This window comes from Ascaphus truei, chromosome 6 (assembly GCF_040206685.1).
Source record: "Ascaphus truei isolate aAscTru1 chromosome 6, aAscTru1.hap1, whole genome shotgun sequence".
Lineage (NCBI taxonomy): Eukaryota > Metazoa > Chordata > Amphibia > Anura > Ascaphidae > Ascaphus > Ascaphus truei.
The window spans coordinates 26,393,334-26,414,545 of NC_134488.1; the positions used below are offsets into that span (position 1 = coordinate 26,393,334).

Genomic DNA, 21,212 nt, shown 5'->3' on the forward strand with positions numbered 1-21,212 from the left:
TCAAATATTGGTTAGTAGTATGCCAGAGAATGTAAAGAGGAAACGTAATAAATTATATGTTTTTCAGGTGTAAAAAAAAAAAAAAAAGAGGGGAAAATGGAAGTTATTGACCAACATTTCTTTTTGATTGCAGAAGTTGCGTGGAATACGACTCCGAGACTTCATCTTTTGAAAACTCAGCCCAGCTCATGAAATATCTAGCGGATAATGCTTCCTCCGCTCCAGAATATTTAGAGCCACTGAAAAAACCCAACTTTCTAACTCTGGTGGACTGTCTGGAGAATCACAACAAATTGACTCTACCACCGAGCGCCAGCAAGCTAGATAACCATTCCCACGAGGACTACATGGCCACACCGTGTGATGTTTACGAGAAGAATGCGCTGAACGTTCTCTTTGACTCCATACATGAAGCACCGCCACAACAAAGATGGCAACCAGACAGCACCTTCAAGGAGGACCCACCCGAGGTAAGACCAATTGTGTGAAGCAGCCTCTCTCCAAGGCCCAAATTATCTAAACCAAGGGTGGCCAACCTCGTTCCAAAATGGCAGCCAGTGATGGAGGCACCTGTGCTGAAGCAAAGATATCGCTAATACTTGGCCTGTTGATGGCTCTTGAGGACTGGAGTTGGCCACCCTGGATCTAAACCATGCTAAGACCCGTACACAGCTATTTATTCCTTAGTAATATATTTGTTCTCCCCTCTACAGTCAATCATGTTCAGCGAAATGCTCAGAGCTCAGGCAGAATCTCCATGCTCTGAGGATTATATACCAGCGGAAGCAAATCGGTAAATATCTGTTCATAGCATCACTGACAATAGAATTTGATGTGTGTGTGTGTGTGTGTGTGTGTTTCGGACTTACGCATAAGATAACTAAGCTACAGCTTAGGGGCCTCACAATGTAGGGGGACCTCAAAAATAGGTAAAATAAACTAATGCATTTCAAGTTTTACAATTGGCTGATAAATAAAGAAGATATGGGGAGAAAAGAAGATTCTCTATAAATATGGACATTTCCGTTCAAATATAACCCTAAGCATCATGTGCATCCACAGTGGCAAACATCGTAGCTTATCTTTTGAAGACATCATCAATGACTTTGCTCTTCAAAAATCACCTCCTATATTAAAATGAATGTGATGTGCAAACACTGTGCATTTTAGCTTTACACCATTATCTTGGTATATAACAATGCTGTAATTCATTTCTGTTTCATGTATATATTTTCAATGATCCCGTCAGTCAGAATCATAAATGTATTTCTTGTTATTGGGGCCTCTTAAACTTGACATAGTTTAAGGCCTCAGAAGGTCAAAGTTCGGCCCGCAGAGCCCCACTGTGTACTCACCACAAATATACTTAACCACACACGTATACAATAAATAAACACACATAGTGTAAGCAAGTATGTCTCTATTTATAGGAAGGACATGAATATACAATTAGATCTTATCCCCCCTTTTTAATTAACTTTAAACTTAATTGGATGGGGGGGGGGTGGGTCTCTGGAGCTGAACTGCGCTATTCCTAACTACGGGGTCCCCCATCTTCATGAGGTATCTCGCTTTTTATGTGCCGGTAAAATCAAAAGTGGCCACCAGGGTCGCCCAATAGGAAGCTGAGGTGTCATGCTCTGATGACATTGTGGCTTCCTATTGGCCCTTGGGAGTAAAGGCTCGGACAGCTGCCATTTTGATTCCCAAAAAACAATCAGAAATACTGGCACAAAAAAAGGTTAATATGTTAGGAACAGAGGCACCCATAGCTAAAAAAAATAAAATAAAAATAGCTAGGTTCAGCCCTGGGGGACCCTGGGTCCTAATTCTGTAAAAAATAAAAAAAAATCCAGTAGGGGTATTAGGACTATATTGAGGGAATCTGGTTTTCAATCAAATCAATGTTTACTGTTTGTGTGTTTCCAGTGTTTTCATTTTCTTAAACAAAATCAATGTTTATCATAAAACACGAGGCGCTTTGAATTTGATGTTTATCTGCGCACTTTTCTTTCATTTCCTTGCTCCCCTGGAGTTGCCTTTGTCTCCTGCCTGTGGCTGGGCTGATACAAGAGGTGGGAACTCAGTAAGAAATTATGCTTCATTTCCGGTTTTTGTTTTAATCGGTTTTATCCAGAAGTGCCAGAGGATCAGCCGGTGCTGTTTTTCTGTTGCACCGACACCAGAATCCCTACATATAAATGAACACTACAGAAAATACTGTTGTTTATGAATGATCTGCTACTCCAGGGGTGGCCACCTCCAGTCCTCAAGGGCCACCAACAGGTCAGGTTTTCAGGATATCCCTGCTTCAGCACAGGTGGCTCAATCAGAGGCTCAATCGAAGACTTGAGCCACCTGTGTTGAAGCAGGGACTGATTGAGCCACCTATGCAGAAGCATGGACTGATTAGGTCACCTGTGCTGAAGCAGGGATAGCCTGAAAACCTGACCTGTTGGTGGGCCTTGAGGATTGGAGTTGGCCCACCCCCATGCTACTCAAATCAGAGGGTGCAATCTCTTTGCATGCTCGTGTTACTGGCTGCAGTTGTCAAGCAAAGTGAAATGTTGACTCCAAATGTCCCTATTCTTCCCGCAGGGACTTTGAGTACACACTGGAATCCCCCAAAGCCATTCACGTGAAGTCCGGAGACTCCCCAATGGCCTACCTCAACAAAGGCCAGTTTTATCCTGTCAATCTTCGAACAACGGAGACCAGGCAATGTTTGCACTTGTCTTCAAATAAGGTCAAGGTACGTCCCACGCTAACCAAACACACTGCAGGTTTTTACACATGAAAGGGATTTAGTTCTTACTTTTATTTTTCATGGGCCTTATTTTTTTTCTCTTAGTTTTACATGTTTTATTATTTTCCTGGCATTGCCATGGCAACCACTGCTGTTGTATTTACTGAGTGTACATGGTAGCGGCCATTTTAACCTCTGAGGGGGGCACATTTTCAGCAAGGGTTATATCCCGAATGCAACATGGGTGAGGTTTGCTAAAAACAGCAGCAAAGGGATTTTGCATTGGTGAAAAGAAAGGAGACGCTAAATGGTGAGCAGAGCAAAGCTTTGGGTGCCCATGAGTATATACCCTGATCGCCATAATGTCTGGCACTGTAAGGCCCTAAAGCAGGAATGGACAACTCCAATCCTCAAGGGCCACCAACAGCTCAGGTTTTAAGGCTACCCCTGCTTCAGCACAGCTGGCTCAGTCGTTGAATGCGCCACTGATTGAGCCACCTGTGCTGAAGCAGGGATAGCCTTAAAACCTGACCTGCTGGTGGCCCGTGAGGACAGGAGTTGGCCACCCCTGATCTACAGGCTAAATCCTGCTACCAATGCTCATTTTCTAAGGTGAGGTCGCGTTGAGCACTGCGTGATGGGAGCAGAAGGTCACGCCTGCCTTCCGGGACACTCAAAAGGGTTAAACCGGAGCCCCGCAAAAGCGCAGGGCAGGTATGATGGAGTATGACATTAGCTGACATTGATAAAACAGGACCACACGGGAAAACCAACCCCTAGGGGACAAAAAGAAAGAGACCTCACGGAATAAAATACACGCAGCTAGTACTGAAAGAATAGAGAGAGGCCATGAGTCACTGAGAACACACGGCTCATTCTCCAGGGCAAACAGCATGAGTCCACAACAGGCGTTTGCGCGCAGAAATCTGTCTGCGCTGATTAACTGCCGTTCTTTACGAAATGCCCCTTTCAGACACAGCCCATAAAGAGAAAGCGTCTTACTGCTGCTACACAATAACAAACGTTTCTGCATATTGTGTACACAGCAAACCCGTCACCTTGTCATGCTTGGAGATATTGATTTATCGCGTATCTTATTTCACTGGTTTGCAAAGACCAACAGAGCAGCGAGGTGTGTCTAGCTATAAAAAGGTCCCCGTTGCATTAACTGTGCAATCCACGTTACTCTGTTTTGACAATAAAACGTATTTTTTTTGGTAATGTCGCTTTGCAGTACGACCTTTAAGACTATACTATATAGCGGTGTGCACCTGGGGGGGCCATTGTTCATCAGAACGTAACTTTTTAACTCTACAGTGACTTTATTATTTATTGGTAACCTTTACTTAACCTTTTAACCTGTGCAAAGTGACCTCATTATTAGACCATAACCATCTAGTGATATCTTTAAAAAAATAATTTAAAAAAATTGGGGTGGGATAGAAGAAAATGGCTGCCACACTAATGGCTTTTATTCCGTATTTATTATAGGAGGAGAAATGTTTTGTTTTTGTTTTTTTTAAACTGACTTTGGTTTTTCAAGTATTTTTTTTTGAGTATTTGCAGCCTGTATAGTTCTATTTATTAGGCTTCTCACCCTGTTGGGCAGATTTATTGTGTTCAACTTTAATATTCTGGGGTTTAGCTCTGACTTGCTCAGGCGCACTATACCCGCTCTGCACATAACCAGGGCAATTACTGCCAGCGCAGCGAATGTCTGCAAGGCACATTGAAAAATCACTCGGTGACAAATCACTAACGTGTAACTTGGTGAATAGACCTGCAGGAGGCCGATTCTGCTGGGAACGAGCAAGGATGTAACCCTACACATTGCTGTCGTATGTGCTGAACCAGGGGGGGGAGGGGGGGCAACTCCAGTCCTCAATGCCACCAACAGGACAGGTTTTCAGGATAACCCACTTTAGCACAGGTGGCTCAGTCATTGACTGCACCACCTGTGCTGAAGCAGGGATATCCTGAAAACCTGACCTGTTGGTGGCCCTAGAGGACTGGAGTTGGCCACCCCTGTGCTAAACCACAAACAAACCGAGCAGTTAATTTAAATACCAAGCGCATTTGGATGGCCCTTATTCATAGTGGTTGGTGGAGGTACATGGGTGGAGGGGATGGGTGGAGGAACAACCCTTAAAATATTCCTGCTTCACCTTTGAGGCCCGGAGGGCACAGCGATGCACTGATCACTGTGGCATTGCAGGCATTAAGAACATTAGGTGTTGGGTGTCCTAGGGTCCTGCACAGGGCGTAATGGCCCCAGGGTGAGGACAGCCATAGTGGTGTGGGCAGTAATGCTGACACGCGCTCTCTGCTTTCCTCAGAGCGTTGTTATGGTGGTGTTCGACAATGAGAAGAACCCAGAGGAGCAGCTGAAACGCTGGAAGCACTGGCACTCCAGGCAGCCCACTGCCAAGCAAAGGGTCATTGATGTTGGTACGTTATACTATGACCTAGAGTATCTATAGGCATCTGCTGATGGGTCTGCCTTCCAACTTGTCATTTGACGTCATACATTCTGCATGAATATCACAAATATATATAATATCTATACTATATATGGTCCGCCTACAGGAGAGGACAGCTGCCCTGGGCTTGGTGAAGGAATGGGCCTAACCATGCCCGCCCCAGCCTCACTTGTCCCCAAACTTCTGGGGCTACTCCTTCCCCCACTTATCGAATGATCATGCCAGCCTCTATTACTCCCCCAAACAAATTGTGTGTGTGATGTATATATATATATTTTTATTATTATTATTATTATTGTTTTGCAGGGTGCATGCCATCCATGTATTGTGAAATAGAGGACAGGGTTCAAAAGGATGATATTTAATACACAACGTTTCGTCTCACGATGGAGCCTTGTTCAAGAGCTCTTTGAGCGCGCCATTGGGAGACGAAATGTTGTGTATTAAATATCACCTTTTTGAACCCTGGAGTGCGTGTGCGTGTGCGTGTGCGTGTGCGTGTGCGTGTGCGTGGGTATAACAGAGGGTTAGGCACAATTATGCACAAAAAAAAAATATTATTTTATTGGCCCAATGTTTCAGCCAAAACGTTGGGCCAATAAAATAATATTTTTTTGCATATCTATGGTGTGCCTATAACTTTGTTATTTTTGTACATTACCTCATTGGTTCTCTAGTAGTCTAGTCCAGGGGTGCACAAACTTTCTCCTGCGCCCTGCTGCCTGCTCTCCTGCCTGCTCGCGCTCCCCCTTGCCTTGCCATGGCACCGCGGCGTCACGTGGCCCCGCGCCCTCATTTGATGCCGCGTTGCCATAGCGACCGCGCCGTCGTAGACGAGGTAAGAGAAGTTACAGAGGCCTCACGTGGTCCCCCGGCATTTCATTTAAATGCTTTGGTGAAGAGTGCGGGGCCTCTGTAACCGGCGCACCTCCCCCCCAGAAGATCTCATGCGCGCCCCCAGTTCGAGCACCCCGGGTCTAGTCTATACTTATTATGTCTGCGCCCCAATCCCTTCACATTGTGATTATATATCTATAGATACATCTATAGATCTATCTATATCTTATACCTCATACATTTGACTTTCAGCTGACTACAAAGAGAACTGTAACACAGTGGAGCACATTGAAGAAGTGGCTTTCAACGCATTGTCCTTTGTGTGGAATATCAATGAAGAAGCAAAGGTACGGTACAGCCTGGCAAAGCCGAGCGCACTTTCCCACTGAGAACACGGGTCAAAATGAGCTTCACATGCGGAGCCTCTGACGGTTTGCATCACTGAATGGGTTAAAAACACAAACCACCGAGTTGCTTTTATCTTGTATTCATCACCAACACCTAGTGGTCCGGTTACCCGGTGACTAGCACATCGTTTTAACCCCCTTGCTGCCAGAGAGGAGTGTGTGGGACATTGCAAATGAACAACATGTATTGCACCAGTATAAAAATTGCAAATATAGGTATATTCTCCAGCCCCCCCTTTTGGAGAAGGAGCTGTTCAGTGAGTAAAGACACTGGCTCAAATAATGAACCTGGTTCGATTCCCGGTGTCGGCTCCTTGTGACCTTGGGCAAGTCACTTTACCTGCCTGTGCCTCAGGCACCAAAAACATAGATTGTAAGCTCTGTGGGTCAGGGACTGTGTCTGAAAACACTATGCTACAATATACATTGGGAGAAAAGCGCTATATGAAATAAAGTATATAGTAAAAAGTTGACATTAGAGAACATTAAAGAATGGCAGAGATGTTAAATGGCTGAGTGATTTCCCTTACAAATGGTGCAGTGTCTCTGGCATGTTTATTTTTGTAAAGCTTTTTTCACAATACTGCCCAGCAAGGTGTCTGTTTTCACCTCTCTACTCTTTTCCTGCTCACTAACGGTGCATCAAAATCCTAACTTAATATGGAAGCCGAGCCCCCCTAACTTGATGACGTCAAAAACACTAAGAAAATTAAGATTATTTTTTGTTGTAAGATAAGAGCCTTTGGAGTCTGCGTGGAAAACAGCTCTGCGCTGCCTGAGCGGAGCAAGTGAAAATAAAACCGCAGCAGTTGCCATGCGCATTATAACAAAATAAAACAAACAAACACAGCTACGGGCAAAAGAATAAAAAATAAAGTTAGAGATTGAGCTCAGTTTCAATATACAGCAGGTCATTTTTTTTTTTTTTTAAACATGTTGCTAGGTGGGATGTTAATGGGTTAATCCTGGATCAAAGCAAACACCAGAATGTATCACAAAGAGGCATCTGATGGAACATGTCCTTGGGGTTTAGGACAAGGAAAGAAAGGGTTGGATAGATAAGATCTTTACCCAGATGAACTTCAGGGATTTGGGGCTTCATGGAGTGGACAGCATGGGAAACCGTTTGAAAGTAAAGCCGTCGTTCCCACCACGGAGAAAGGGCCTTTCTGGGTGGGTTTAATGCCCGAGGCGAAAGTTAAATGTCCGTGGCCAAACATCTAACAGATCTTTGGGGATTATCTCTAAGGGAGGGATCCCAGTTAGACAGGCGGCAGTTAGAGCTCATTGGCACGGGGACAAACCAAACATCAGCGTTTTAGCAACAAGGCTGGAGTTTCCATAAAGTGCCAGTAACTGTGCAACACTCGCTATATTTCTCTACTCTATGTTCACCTCCTTTCTTCCCACATTCTCTCAAGTAAAACGCGTAGGAAGACAACGGTTATTGAGGCATCAACGCCACTGCTACTCATTATTGTGTTATTCACCACCTCGCTACAGTGAATAGGCATTGTCGCATCTGGGAAAATCTGGGCTCTGATGGTATTTGATCACTTTTGTGATCCTATATGTCATGATGGGTATATATATATACAGTGTTCGACAAACCTATACATTTGCTTGCCCCGGGCGAGTGGATTTAACATCGTGGCGAGCTCCTATTGGCCCAAGCAGCACACGTTTGGTACTAGGTGGCGAGTAGATTTTTTTGTTTGGCGAGTAGATTTTTTGGTGATTTGTCAACCACTGTATATATATATATATATACACACACACATACACAAGGGGTAAATGAAGAAAGATTTATTCAATCCAACATGCAGGCTCCATTAAGAAGCCGAAATGTTGAGCTAGTAAAGACACATTTGGTGTGCCGGCTTTCTTGACATACATACATACATACATACATACATACATACATACATACATACATACATACATACATACAGTCATACATACATACATTCATACATACATACATACATACATACATACATACATACATACATACAGTCATACATACATACATACATACATACATACATACATACATACATACATACATACATACTGTACTAGACATACACAGACTTATCAAGATCAAAACCCAGACACCCACAATATTATGTATTTATCTGTGTCACTTGGAGTGTCACAAGGAAAGTGACCAAGTATTTTACAATAAACAAAGAAGTCCCAATGCACATCCAGTATGACAAATAATCTAGTACATTACTATATGGGTTTTTCTATATATTGTCTTCTCATAACTTTGGGTCATTTAGTTCAATCTTTTGTCCCAAACATTGCCTGCCGGCAGCCACGTCACGGTGACTCTATCAGCAGGTCTGACACGGCCAGTGTTACCACGTCACGGTGACTCTATCAGCAGGTCTGACACGGCCAGTGTTACCACGTCACGGTGACTCTATCAGCAGGTCTGACACGGCCAGTGTTACCACGTCACGGTGACTCTATCAGCAGGTCTGACACGGCCAGTGTTACCACATCACGGTGACTCTATCAGCAGGTCTGACACGGCCAGTGTTATACTGCGTCTTTTGTATTTATTCCACACAGAGAGAAGAGGAAACAAAGCAATAATATAGCCAATAGCATGGGATGCGTGACATGTATGCAGTGCCTAAGGGGTTAACATTTAGGCGCAGTACAGTTAAAACTGGTTAAAAAACCAGGAGTGCCCTAGTAAATATAGTGAGAGAAAAAAAATAAAGTGCAACAAAATTATAGGGTTTGTTATATATATAACCGTGTTGTAAAGTATTCATAAATACGAAAATTGGGAGCCACGCGTGCATCGTGCTATAAGCGGATTCGCGTCGTAACGGATCGCGCTATAACAGGGTTGAGCTGTGTATATATATATATGAAAAGAGGAGTTAGTGTGTGTGTACACACACACAATCATATGTTGCCACTACCAGTTTACATTAAAATAAAGTTAAATATTTTCCCTGTATGTGCACGGTGGCTAATTCAGCATCGCATTACATATATCTGTAGCAGACAATCCTGTATGTTCAGGACACTTCGGTTTACTCGGTGCTACAGTAAGCAGCACGGGGAATTAGAGCCGGAGAGATCCACGCCACTGGATACGGTGAGAGCTGCTAAGGCTGCCGACAGGAGAATTGGTGTTAACACAAATCTGTGAGGTCCCTGGTTGTTCTTTACATCCCTGCGATTTTAGCTGTCAAAACCGAAAACATTCCAGGCATGTAACACTCCCTGGGGCTAATGTGCTAATTTAGGGGTTAGCAGAGAGTGTGCACACACCCCCGCCACCCCAGGCCTGTTCTAAAGGTGCGGCTGAATAGCTACAAGTTGCTGTAGAGAATGGGATTTAAATCCAGTGTGACTCACCTGCTTCTCACTTAGCTGAGCTTTTACAAAGCGCGTAAGTGGTTTTTTTTTCCAGGTACAGGAATTTGCTTCACTAAAGTGACTCCAGATTATATGTGTTTCCCCCCCCCCAACAAAAACATCAAGCCCTGTGTCACTAAAACACGGAGTCACCGGGGCATATTTACTATGCCGTGTTCAGCTTTCAGACGCCCACTGACGTTCGGGAATGGCTGCTAATGGGGTATACTCCCAGATTCACGGAGATCAGGGGTGGGCAACTGCCCAGCCCTTAAGGGCCACCTACAGGTCCGGTTTTATGGATATCTCTGCTTCAGCACAGGTGGCTCAATTGGAGACTGAGCCACTGATTGAGCCACCTGTGCTGAAGCAGCGATATCCTTAAAACCTGACCTGTTGTTTGGCCCTTGAGGACAGGAGTTACTCACTCTAGACACAGACGGTATAAACAAATATTTGACCTGCCTGCCCTTTTCCTTGTTTCTTGCATTCTACGCTGTCGCGTTTGAGGAGTTTTTTCCCATCCCAGAGAAATACCGACGTAACGTCATTTTTAGCGATCCTCTTAAATATGGCGTGCCATCCCGCACAATCAGGACATCTCCTTTAGGGCGTCACAGATCACAGCAGCGTTCTCACCCTCTTTCGGGTGTCATCGCCTAACCCTTTCACTGCCGGAGGCTACCACACAGTGCTTTGCACAGCAAGGCGTAGAATAGATCTCACGAGTGGCTATTGCTATGATCACAGCCATCAGAGTAGTTTTTTTTTTAGAAAATCGTAACGGCGGCCATTTTCAAGACCCCACAAAAAGAAATGGTGGAAATATTGTCCGGAGTGGAGTAGTAATGATGTTTTCCGAGTGCCAGTTCGGCAGCTAGCTGGGCACCAATGCATTGACTGCCATGGCAGAGGGCACTGCACTGACCTTCCCGTGTCTTGTGTCGCAGATATTCATTGGCACCAACTGCCTGAGCACGGACTTCTCCTCGCAGAAAGGTGTCAAGGGCGTGCCGCTGAATCTGCAGATCGACACCTACGACTATGGCACGGGGACCAACCGGCTTATTCACCGGGCCGTGTGCCAGATCAAAATATTCTGCGACAAGGTACGGCGCCGACACACCACGGGCAAGGTGGCATTGGGGAGAGCTGCTCCATGGCAGGAGAGTCCGCCTTTGGTCGTCAATGGGTTAATGCAGGGGCGCTCAACTCCAGTCCTCAAGAACTCCCAACAGGTCAGGTTTTCAGGATATCCCTGCTTCAGCACAGGTGGCTCAATCAGAGGCTCAGTCAAAGACTGAGCCTCTGATTGAGCCACCTGTGCTGAAGCAGGGACTTATTGAGCCACCTGTGCTGAAGAAGGGATATCTTTAAAGCTTGGGGTGGGGGGTGGGGTGGGGGGGGTCTTGAGGACCGCAGTTGAGAACCCCCTGGATTAATGTTTTTTTAGATCACCATGCAATGTCTGATTCCCCCCCCCCCCCCAATAAAAACGCACAGGTGTGTAAATGAAAAATGGAATAATAATTGCTATTGTGTTCTTACTCAGCACAATATATAAACGTTGGTGGGCAAGGGGGGGTTCCTGCCCAGAAGAGTTTACAGTTTAACATTGGAGCCTGAGGCACAGGGAGATAAAGGGACTTACCCAAGGTCACAAGGAGCTGACCCGGGGATTCCAGCCAAGGCGGCTCTTCCACTTTGTCTATCGCTGTGTGTTCAGCAAGAGATTACACAGGCAAAGCCCCCCTCTCTCCCCTTCCCGGTTCTATGGAGAAGCTTAGGCTTGGTGGGAAACCCATTGAATGCAGGACTGTTTCGATGTGCCCTAAGCGGCTACTTATTTGTCCCCAGGGGGCCGAGCGGAAAATGCGGGATGAAGAACGGAAACAGTTCCGAAGGAAAGGCAAATGTTCCGACTCCAGCAGCAAAGGTGGGTTAGCTCACTGAGCCCCGGTAATGTCACTGCTGTGCTGGCTACTCTTCATGGCTGGGACCAGACGCAGTAAAGATAATTATATGGTTGTTCCAGAGCTCTGTAGGGAGTTCTTCATTGAGAACTTCGATTAGGGGTTCTCAACTCCAGACCTCAAGCCACCCCCTCCCCCCCCCCCCCCCAACAGGTCAGGTTTTCAGGATATCCCAGTTTCAGCACAGGTGGCTCAATCAGAGGCTCAGTCAAAGACTGAGCCTCTGATTGAGCCACCTGTTCTAAAGCAGGAAATGATTGAACTCCCTGTGCTGAAGCTGGGACTGATTGAGCCACCTGTGCTGAAGCTGGAATATCCTGAAAACCTGACCTGTTTGGGGGGGGGGTGCTTGAGGACTGGAGTTGAGCCCCTCTGAGTTGGAACACCAAACCTTTTACTTACATAAGTGCCCTCCCCCCAATGTGGGAACATTCTCCCAGCTGCGGTATTAGCAGTTGCAGTGTGATAACGGTGTGCGTAAAACATGCTTCTAATAGGCACAAAGGAATCGCGTCGCTTAGAAATCTAGAACTGGACCGCCGATTGTTCCCAATCCAGGCCCCATTTGATTCCTATCTCTTTACAATATTTGGGACACCCTCGTGTCTATCCCAATATTTAGGGATTATAAACACTAGGATCTAAAGCTGTACAGAAAACTGGGACTATGAGCAGACTCATGCAGGGGTGGGCAACTCCTGTCTTCAAGGGCCGCCAGCAGGTCAGGTTTCCAGGATATCCCTGTTTCGGCACAGGTGGCTCAGTCTTTGACTGAGCCACTGATTGAGCCACCTGTGCTGAAGCAGGGATGTCCTGAAAACCTGACCTATTGGTGGCCCTTGAGGACTGGCGTTGGCCGCCCCTGCTCTATACGCCAAATGGCCCCATTGATTCTCATGTCCCTAACTGTGCTCTCTCTCTCGGTAGATGTAAAGGGATCCCTGCTCTCTGGATACCGGGGGACAGACATCACGTATCTGAGGCCAGAGACGGACATGGAAACCCAGCCCATCCTCTTCATTCCCAACGGGCATTTCTCCAGTCTGCAAAGATGCGGAGTGGTAAGTATCTGCCGTCAAATAATGTCTCTGTTATTATAGCCATGTAACTATGGGGCCTACGCAGAGAGCAGCGCAAACGTAAATATCGCCATTTTTTGGCGAAATTTGCCTAGAGAAAAGCAGATAATGGAGAGTTAAGAAAAACGCGCCATTTTTTTTTTTATTTGTAAATCTCACCGCGCGGGTGGCGGGAACCTAAATCTCGCCAGTTTTAAAAATGTCCGTATTCAGAAAGGCGCGATCGCCACCTAGCGGCTGTTCGCGCCAATAAAATGGCGCGATATTCTACAATTAGCTCCGCCAACAAAAGTTGGCAAGAAGCTGGAGCTCGCCGGCCATAGGGGGAAAAAAAAAACCCGCGATTTTTTTCTCACACATTTCAGCTGCGCGCATCTCACCCTTTTAAACTCGCCACACGCATTCATGGTATAAATTGCAGATTTCGCACATTTCTGCATATAGAGAAAAAAACTCGCCAATAAAGCTACATTTTATTACCCTCGCCAATTATTTACAGCGCTGCTCTCTGCATAGGCCCCATAGTCTCCAATATACTCCGCACTCGCAAGTGTACTTAAAGTGGGTGTCCTTAAACCGAGGTATGCCTGTACTGCTGGTAATGGCTCATATTTACCAAGTAAGTTCCTATTCCATAGGACACCAGTGGCAGAAGACCCTTTTACAGGCTGTTCACTTGAATGGGCCACCAGGTGTTTTCTGGGTAATCACTGGCGATGGGCGAATTTTGGGGGCGGATTTGGATCGGCCAGTTCCTTTGGTCCACGGATTTCCGAGGATCAATGTTAAAAAAAAGGGCGATTTGGCGGTTTTGCAGAGTTTGTTACTATTTTTGCTAACACGCTCCGTGGATTCCGCGACCCGCGGACGCATTGCTAGAATCCAAGCCGCCGATTCAGCACTCCGTTGACGGAGGGTTAAGAATCCGCCACGATTCACTGCTACACCCTTTGTAGAAATGACATATATATGATGCTATACATAATACAGGGGGTTATCAAATTCAGTCCCCAAGACCCCTCCAACAGATCAGGTTTTAGGATATCCAGCTTCAGAACAGGTGGCTCAATCAGTAGCTCAGTCGAGGAGCCTGCTTCAGCACAGGGGGCTCAATCGAAGACTGAGCCACTGATTGAGCTACCTGTGCTGAAGCAGGACCTGATTGAGCCACCTGTGCTGACGCAGGGACTCATTGAGCCACCTGTGCTGAAGCAGGGACTGATTGAGCCACCTGTGCTGTAGCAGGGATGTCCTGAAAACCTGACCTGTTGGGGGGGCTCTTGAGGACAGGAGTTGAGAACCCCTGACATAATGGGTTCATAAACTATACATGTCTGTTTTTAAGAGATGGTTTAGTGCCCGTTGTTTCAAACAAGAATGCAACATTTTTATTATACTCTATATTATTATTTTGTCCCAGAAATGATTATCACAGTCTTTAAAAAAAAAAAGGAAAGACGTTTCAAACAAATAACACCTTTCCCCCAGGAATAATGTCATTCCTATTTATGTTTAAACATCGCGACCCATTTCTATCAAGCAGCCGCCTGCCTTAAATCACCCTGTGGCCCACTGACTTGTACAGTCAGATGTCTTCCAGCGCCGACCGTGACTCGGGGCGGAACACGGCTTCATTCGCACGGGCCTTAATACGGTATCACAACCAAAGAACACCAGGACCAACGAAATTCAAACGAATAAAGTTCAAGTCACGATATCATGACTTTATGTAAAGATCGTGATATATTATTCAAGATACACGCAGATATAGGGCCTCATGCAGAGAGCAGCGCTATTTGCAAACTCGCCATTTTCCGGCGAAAATCGCGCTAAAAACAGCCGAAAATGGCGAGGTAGGAAAAAAGCGCCATTTTTTTTCTATTTGAAAATCTCGCCGCGCGGCTGGCGAGAAACTACATCTCGCCAGTTTGAAAAATATCCAAATTCAGAAAGGCGCGCTCGCCATCTAGCGGCTGTTTTTGGCGCATTTTTCGTCAATTTTCTCCGCCAACTAAAGTTGGCAAGAAGCAGGAGCTCGCCGGCTATAGGGGGGAAAAAAATGCGCGATTTTTTTTTTCTCCCTTTCAGCTGCGCGCATCTCCTCATTTACAATTCTCCACATGCAGTAATGCTAAAAATAGCGGATTTCGCCCATTTCTGCATATGGAGAATAAAACTCTCCATTAAAGCTACTTTTTCTTAAACTCTCCAATTTATTCTAGCGCTGCTCTCTGCATAGGCCCCATAGTGTGAGCTCTCACCATTCTATACTGCCAAACGCAGAAGTACAACATTTACTATATTTTGTATTGTGTATCATATTTATTCCTGCTTTGTCTGCGGAGTCAACGGTAGCCGCAGGAATGCACCAAGGCAAACATACCTTACAATGTAGGATTTAGTTATGGGGAGAACTGGGAGGGGTAGACTGCTGCCCCTTTAAACACAGACAGCATGGAAGCAGATCAGAATGTGCTAGATAAACCTGTTACTTGTTCCAACATTGCAATAAGTGTGACCAGATGCATTTTGTTTTTCTTTTGCTTTCAAGGTACTTGCTGTCCCAGATAACAACGACAGGTAAGAAATAAGATATATGTGAGGTTTTTAAAGCCACCAGTAAGTGACAGTACTGTTGCAGGATCTGTTGGTTATATACTGGCCATACAATGCACGAGAAGACGCAGATGGAGCATGTGGCATTGTGCCTAGTGATAACGCATCCCCTTATAATGCACAATATGGCTGAGTTTCTATAAGATTCAGTGGCAGTGTTGGAGAAGAATTATCCCACCATATCCCATCAAGAAGGAACAATGAAGCCTGTTACATCTGTATCTTACCACATCAGGATGCCATGCAGAATATTCTCTCTCTCTTCTCTCTCTCTCTCTCTCTCTCTCTCTTCCTCTCATCAAATTAGACCTTTCTATATCATTATTGGTTTACATAGATTTTTGCCGGCTCAATGAGTCCCTCCCCAGAAGAGCTAACAATTACTTTTTGTCACCTGGGAGACTTTGATCAATAGCTCCCTAGCTGAGCCCATGTGGGAGAAAGGGATCACCATTCATTTAGAGCTAATGCACTTACCAGGCCCCAGAATGTTTAGTTTGCTGTCCAAACCATCCCACGCCCATCTCTGGGAATGGTACCACCCGTTCTCCTCGGTTTAACCTCATTCTGTCCTGTTGGTATATAAGACATGTTTTAAAGAGCCCTTGTGATTGCTATTTTTCTTGCTCTTAACTCTAAGGTAATAATGCTGATGGATGAGGGTGGTGGATGTTGTAGATGTTATGGGAACAAGGCGCTTCTTTTCAATGCCCTGCTTATTATCTACCCAACTTCCTTAAGCCTATATTTACTAAGCAGTCTTCTGACAAAATACACTAGACACCTCGCAGCTTATTGGCTTGAATGGGTTTACAAGGTGTCTGCTTACGGCAGAACTTTGTTTAGCAAATATGGCCCGTGATCTCTAGGAAGCTTGTTACATTGTATTTATAAGGGAGACGGACCATCATTTTCAACAGATTGTGGGTGGCTGCTTATAGTCTACTGGTTTATTACAGGTTAACGCTGAAGAGGAGCTGTCAGACCTACAGAGAAGGATTTAATGGACTACCTGCCAAACAACAGAAGACTGAAGATTCACAAAGAGGTAACCACTTACCATTCACCACGCTACAACTTTCTTCCCTTCATTCTTCTTCTCGTCCTTCATTTAGAACAGGGGTGGCCAACTCCAGTCCTCAAGAGCTACCACCAGGTTAGGTTTTTCAGAATATGCTTCAGCACAGGTGGTTCAGTCAAAGACTGAGCCACTTATTGAGCCACCTGTGCTGAAGCAGAGACATCCTGAAAAGTTGGCCAGGTGGTAGCTTATGACGACTTGAGTTGACTACGCCTGACTTATACAGATAGCCAATTTTCCACTGGATGGGGCTAACCCACCATGTATGATGCTAAAAATGATGACCACCAAGTAAAATAATACTGATGTAGTGATGCCAAGTATCTCCATAGGCATGCGAGCTCCCACAGACCCTTCTTCTTAATGGACACTAACTCAGGGATTCGACCATAGGTGGTCTTGCTTCAAAGACCGTGACTTTGTCACTAGGCTACTTCTTGAGCAGTCGGATCTGTCTTGAATCACACGTCTTAACTGTTTGCAGTGTTGTTATACGTACGGAGAGAAACTGACGAGGTGTTCGATGCCCTGATGCTGAAGACACCAGATCTCAAGGGTCTAAGGAATGCAGTAAGTAGTGACATACCATTTGACAGCCAATCAGAACCTCTTGTCTCACCTCGTCTGCCCATTTGTAATCTGTCGTAAAACCTCAGAGCCTATTAGATCCCGGGCTTTCTCTGACATATGCTTCTGTCCTGTACCTTGTTGAAAACCCTGCGGTGTTTTGAGCATATCCCCCCCCACCTCTCCAATCTCCCCATCCTGTGATACTATGTGTTATAGGTCGCCGAGATAAACCACGTATCAGCCTGCAATGGCAGTCGCTTATAGGAGGAATTCAAGAGTGGTTACCCATATTAATAACTGTATTCTTATATAGCGCTGCCAGTATATGCAAAACACTGTACATAGCTTACATACTGTTATATAGATACACGCACAGACACACACTCATGCCTATATACTGTTATACAGATACACACAGACCCACACCTTCTTATATACTGTTATATAGATACACACAGACCCACACACATGCTTATATACTGTTATATATGTAGCCCTGGTTCCTAGCGAACACAGACCACTACCATATGCTGTATAACCTGTAGGCTCACTGAGCCTCTGCCACGGAGAGCCTGGGGTACACACAATACCTATAACTTGGTGCAGCGCCTCCACCTGCGACAGCTTCCGCCCGAGGGGAAGTGGGTCTTCGGAGGAACTTATGTACATTAATACACACACACAGCAATATACCTTAACCAATATACTTTACTGGCACGGACTCAATGACACAACCTCTCTCTTATTTTATCATAAACCTGTGTCCCTCTTTGAGGAGACACTATACTCGTCTTGCCGAACGCTCGCTCTCCCCCTCCCTTCAACGGGTGATCCCACCCCGTGTCCAGTCCCCTCTTGGAATAAGTCCCCCACCCTCACGTGAGACAGTGAATGTATATGTATGTGACTGCGCAGCCACCGTGTCCTGAGTCAATGATGGTACCGTTGCTGCACTTGAAGTTTCCCTGCCGGACTCTCCAGTACCCGGTTCTGAACTATCTTCACAAAGGATCAGTGTGGGCGTAGATGACGTCACCCGTAGGTGTCCGGGGCGATCCCACCCAGACACGCTGCGACTTGGTAGCGGGGCCTGATCCCAGACCTCCCGCTGACTTAGAACTGTCCCGGTAGCGATTGTGTAACAGTAAGGGAATCCGGAACCTGTCTATGGCCAGTCCCTAGCTCAGCTTCACACCACTGGGACTCATGGCCTAACTGGGCCTGGGGTATGCGGCCTAGGTAGGAGCGGACGGCCTCCCTACACCGAAACTCCTTCTCCTTCCTCCTACAGCTAGCTCTGACACAACGTGAACCCCCTCACTTCCTTTTCCTCCCCTACTCGCACCTGATTGGTCGCTGCTGGGACCCGTAGTTCCCTAACCTCCCTCCTATCCGAGCTCTCCTCGTTCGCGGGCTTTGCTCACTTTGTCCCGCGCATGCGCAACCTCCTGCTGGACCAGTTCTGCGCCTGCGCCAACCTTAAGATGGCGGCTCCCTCTACGCGGAACCTCCGTTATCGGAGCGTTCCCTAGGTGCAGCCTCTCCCACCCCACAACAACCAATGGTGGTAAAAAGGATCCCGGCTACATATAGACACACACAGACCCACACATGCTTATATACTGTTATATAGACACACACTGACCCACACACGCTAATATACTGTTATATAGATACACACAGACCCACACACGCTTATATACTGTTATATAGATACACACAGACCCACACACGCTTATATACTGTTATATAGATACACACAGACCCACACACGCTTATATACTGTTATATAGATACACACAGACCCACACACGCTTATATACTGTTATATAGATACACACAGACCCACACACGCTTATATACTGTTATATAGATACACACAGACCCACACACGCTTATATACTGTTATATAGATACAGACACACACATACTTATATACTGTTATATAGATACACACAGACACACACATACTTATATACTGTTATATAGATACACATAGACCCACACATGCTTATATACTGTTATATAGATACACACAGACCCACACATGCTTATATACTGTTATACTGTATAGATACACACTGACCCACACATGCTTATATACTGTTATATAGATACACATAGACCCACACATGCTTATATACTGTTATATAGATACACACAGACCCACACACGCTTATATACTGTTATATAGATACACACAGACACACTTATATACTGTTATATAGATACACACAGACCCACACATACTTATATACTGTTATATAGATACACACAGACCCACACACGCTTATATACTGTTATATAGATACACACAGACCCACACACGCTTATATACTGTTATGTAGATACACACAGACCCACACACGCTTATATACTGTTATATAGATACACACAGACCCACACACGCTTATATACTGTTATATAGATACACACAGACCCACACATGCTTATATACTGTTATATAGATACACACAGACCCACACATGCTTATATACTGTTATACAGACACACACAGACACACACATACTTATATACTGTTATATAGATACACACAGACCCACACACGCTTATATACTGTTATATAGATACACACAGACCCACACATGCTTATATACTGTTATATAGATACACACAGACCCACACACGCTTATATACTGTTATATAGATACACACAGACCGACACATGTTATATACTGTTATATAGATACACACAGACCCACACATGCTTATATACTGTTATATAGATACACACAGACCCACACATGCTTATATACTGTTATATAGATACACACAGAGCCACACGTTATATACTGTTATATAGATACACACAGTCCCACACGTTATATACTGTTATATAGATACACACAGAGCCACACATGCTTATATACTGTTATATAGATACACATAGACCCACACATGCTTATATACTGTTATATAGATACACACAGACCCACACACGCTTATATACTGTTATATAGATACACACAGACACACTTATATACTGTTATATAGATACACACAGACCCACACATACTTATATACTGTTATATAGATACACACAGACCCACACACGCTTATATACTGTTATATAGATACACACAGACCCACACACGCTTATATACTGTTATGTAGATACACACAGACCCACACACGCTTATATACTGTTATATAGATACACACAGACCCACACACGCTTATATACTGTTATATAGATACACACAGACCCACACATGCTTATATACTGTTATATAGATACACACAGACCCACACATGCTTATATACTGTTATACAGACACACACAGACACACACATACTTATATACTGTTATATAGATACACACAGACCCACACACGCTTATATACTGTTATATAGATACACACAGACCCACACATGCTTATATACTGTTATATAGATACACACAGACCCACACACGCTTATATACTGTTATATAGATACACACAGACCGACACATGTTATATACTGTTATATAGATACACACAGACCCACACATGCTTATATACTGTTATATAGATACACACAGACCCACACATGCTTATATACTGTTATATAGATACACACAGAGCCACACGTTATATACTGTTATATAGATACACACAGTCCCACACGTTATATACTGTTATATAGATACACACAGAGCCACACGTTATATACTGTTATATAGATACACACAGAGCCACACGTTATATACTGTTATATAGATACACACAGTCCCACACGTTATATACTGTTATATAGATACACACAGAGCCACACGTTATATACTGTTATATAGATACACACAGTCCCACACACGCTTATATACTGTTATATAGATACACACAGTCCCACACGTTATATACTGTTATATAGATACACACAGTCCCACACAGGCTTATATATTGTTATATAGATACACACAGAGCCACACAGGCTTATATATTGTTATATAGATATATACACAAACCCACACGTTACATGCTGTTTTATATAGAATATCTATCTATATAGATACAGACACACACATACTTATATA

General features: G+C 44.7%; 1 protein-coding gene and 1 long non-coding RNA gene across 2 annotated transcripts in view; both read left to right on the top strand.

Moving 5' to 3' along the window:
- LOC142496411 (uncharacterized) overlaps positions 1–21,212 on the top strand; it is a 510,055-nt gene that overhangs the window by 310,181 nt on the left and 178,662 nt on the right. The window lies entirely within an intron of this gene.
- The window catches only part of GRHL3 (grainyhead like transcription factor 3), a 51,097-nt gene that overhangs the window by 23,851 nt on the left and 6,034 nt on the right, over positions 1–21,212 (top strand). Inside the window, exons 4-14 of the mRNA XM_075603710.1 lie at positions 134–470; positions 714–793; positions 2,599–2,752; positions 5,083–5,194; positions 6,316–6,410; positions 10,808–10,966; positions 11,715–11,793; positions 12,758–12,891; positions 15,461–15,489; positions 16,485–16,573; positions 17,091–17,176. Coding sequence (XP_075459825.1) covers positions 134–470; positions 714–793; positions 2,599–2,752; positions 5,083–5,194; positions 6,316–6,410; positions 10,808–10,966; positions 11,715–11,793; positions 12,758–12,891; positions 15,461–15,489; positions 16,485–16,573; positions 17,091–17,176 — 1,354 coding nt within the window. The remainder of the gene's footprint in view (positions 1–133; positions 471–713; positions 794–2,598; positions 2,753–5,082; positions 5,195–6,315; positions 6,411–10,807; positions 10,967–11,714; positions 11,794–12,757; positions 12,892–15,460; positions 15,490–16,484; positions 16,574–17,090; positions 17,177–21,212) is intronic.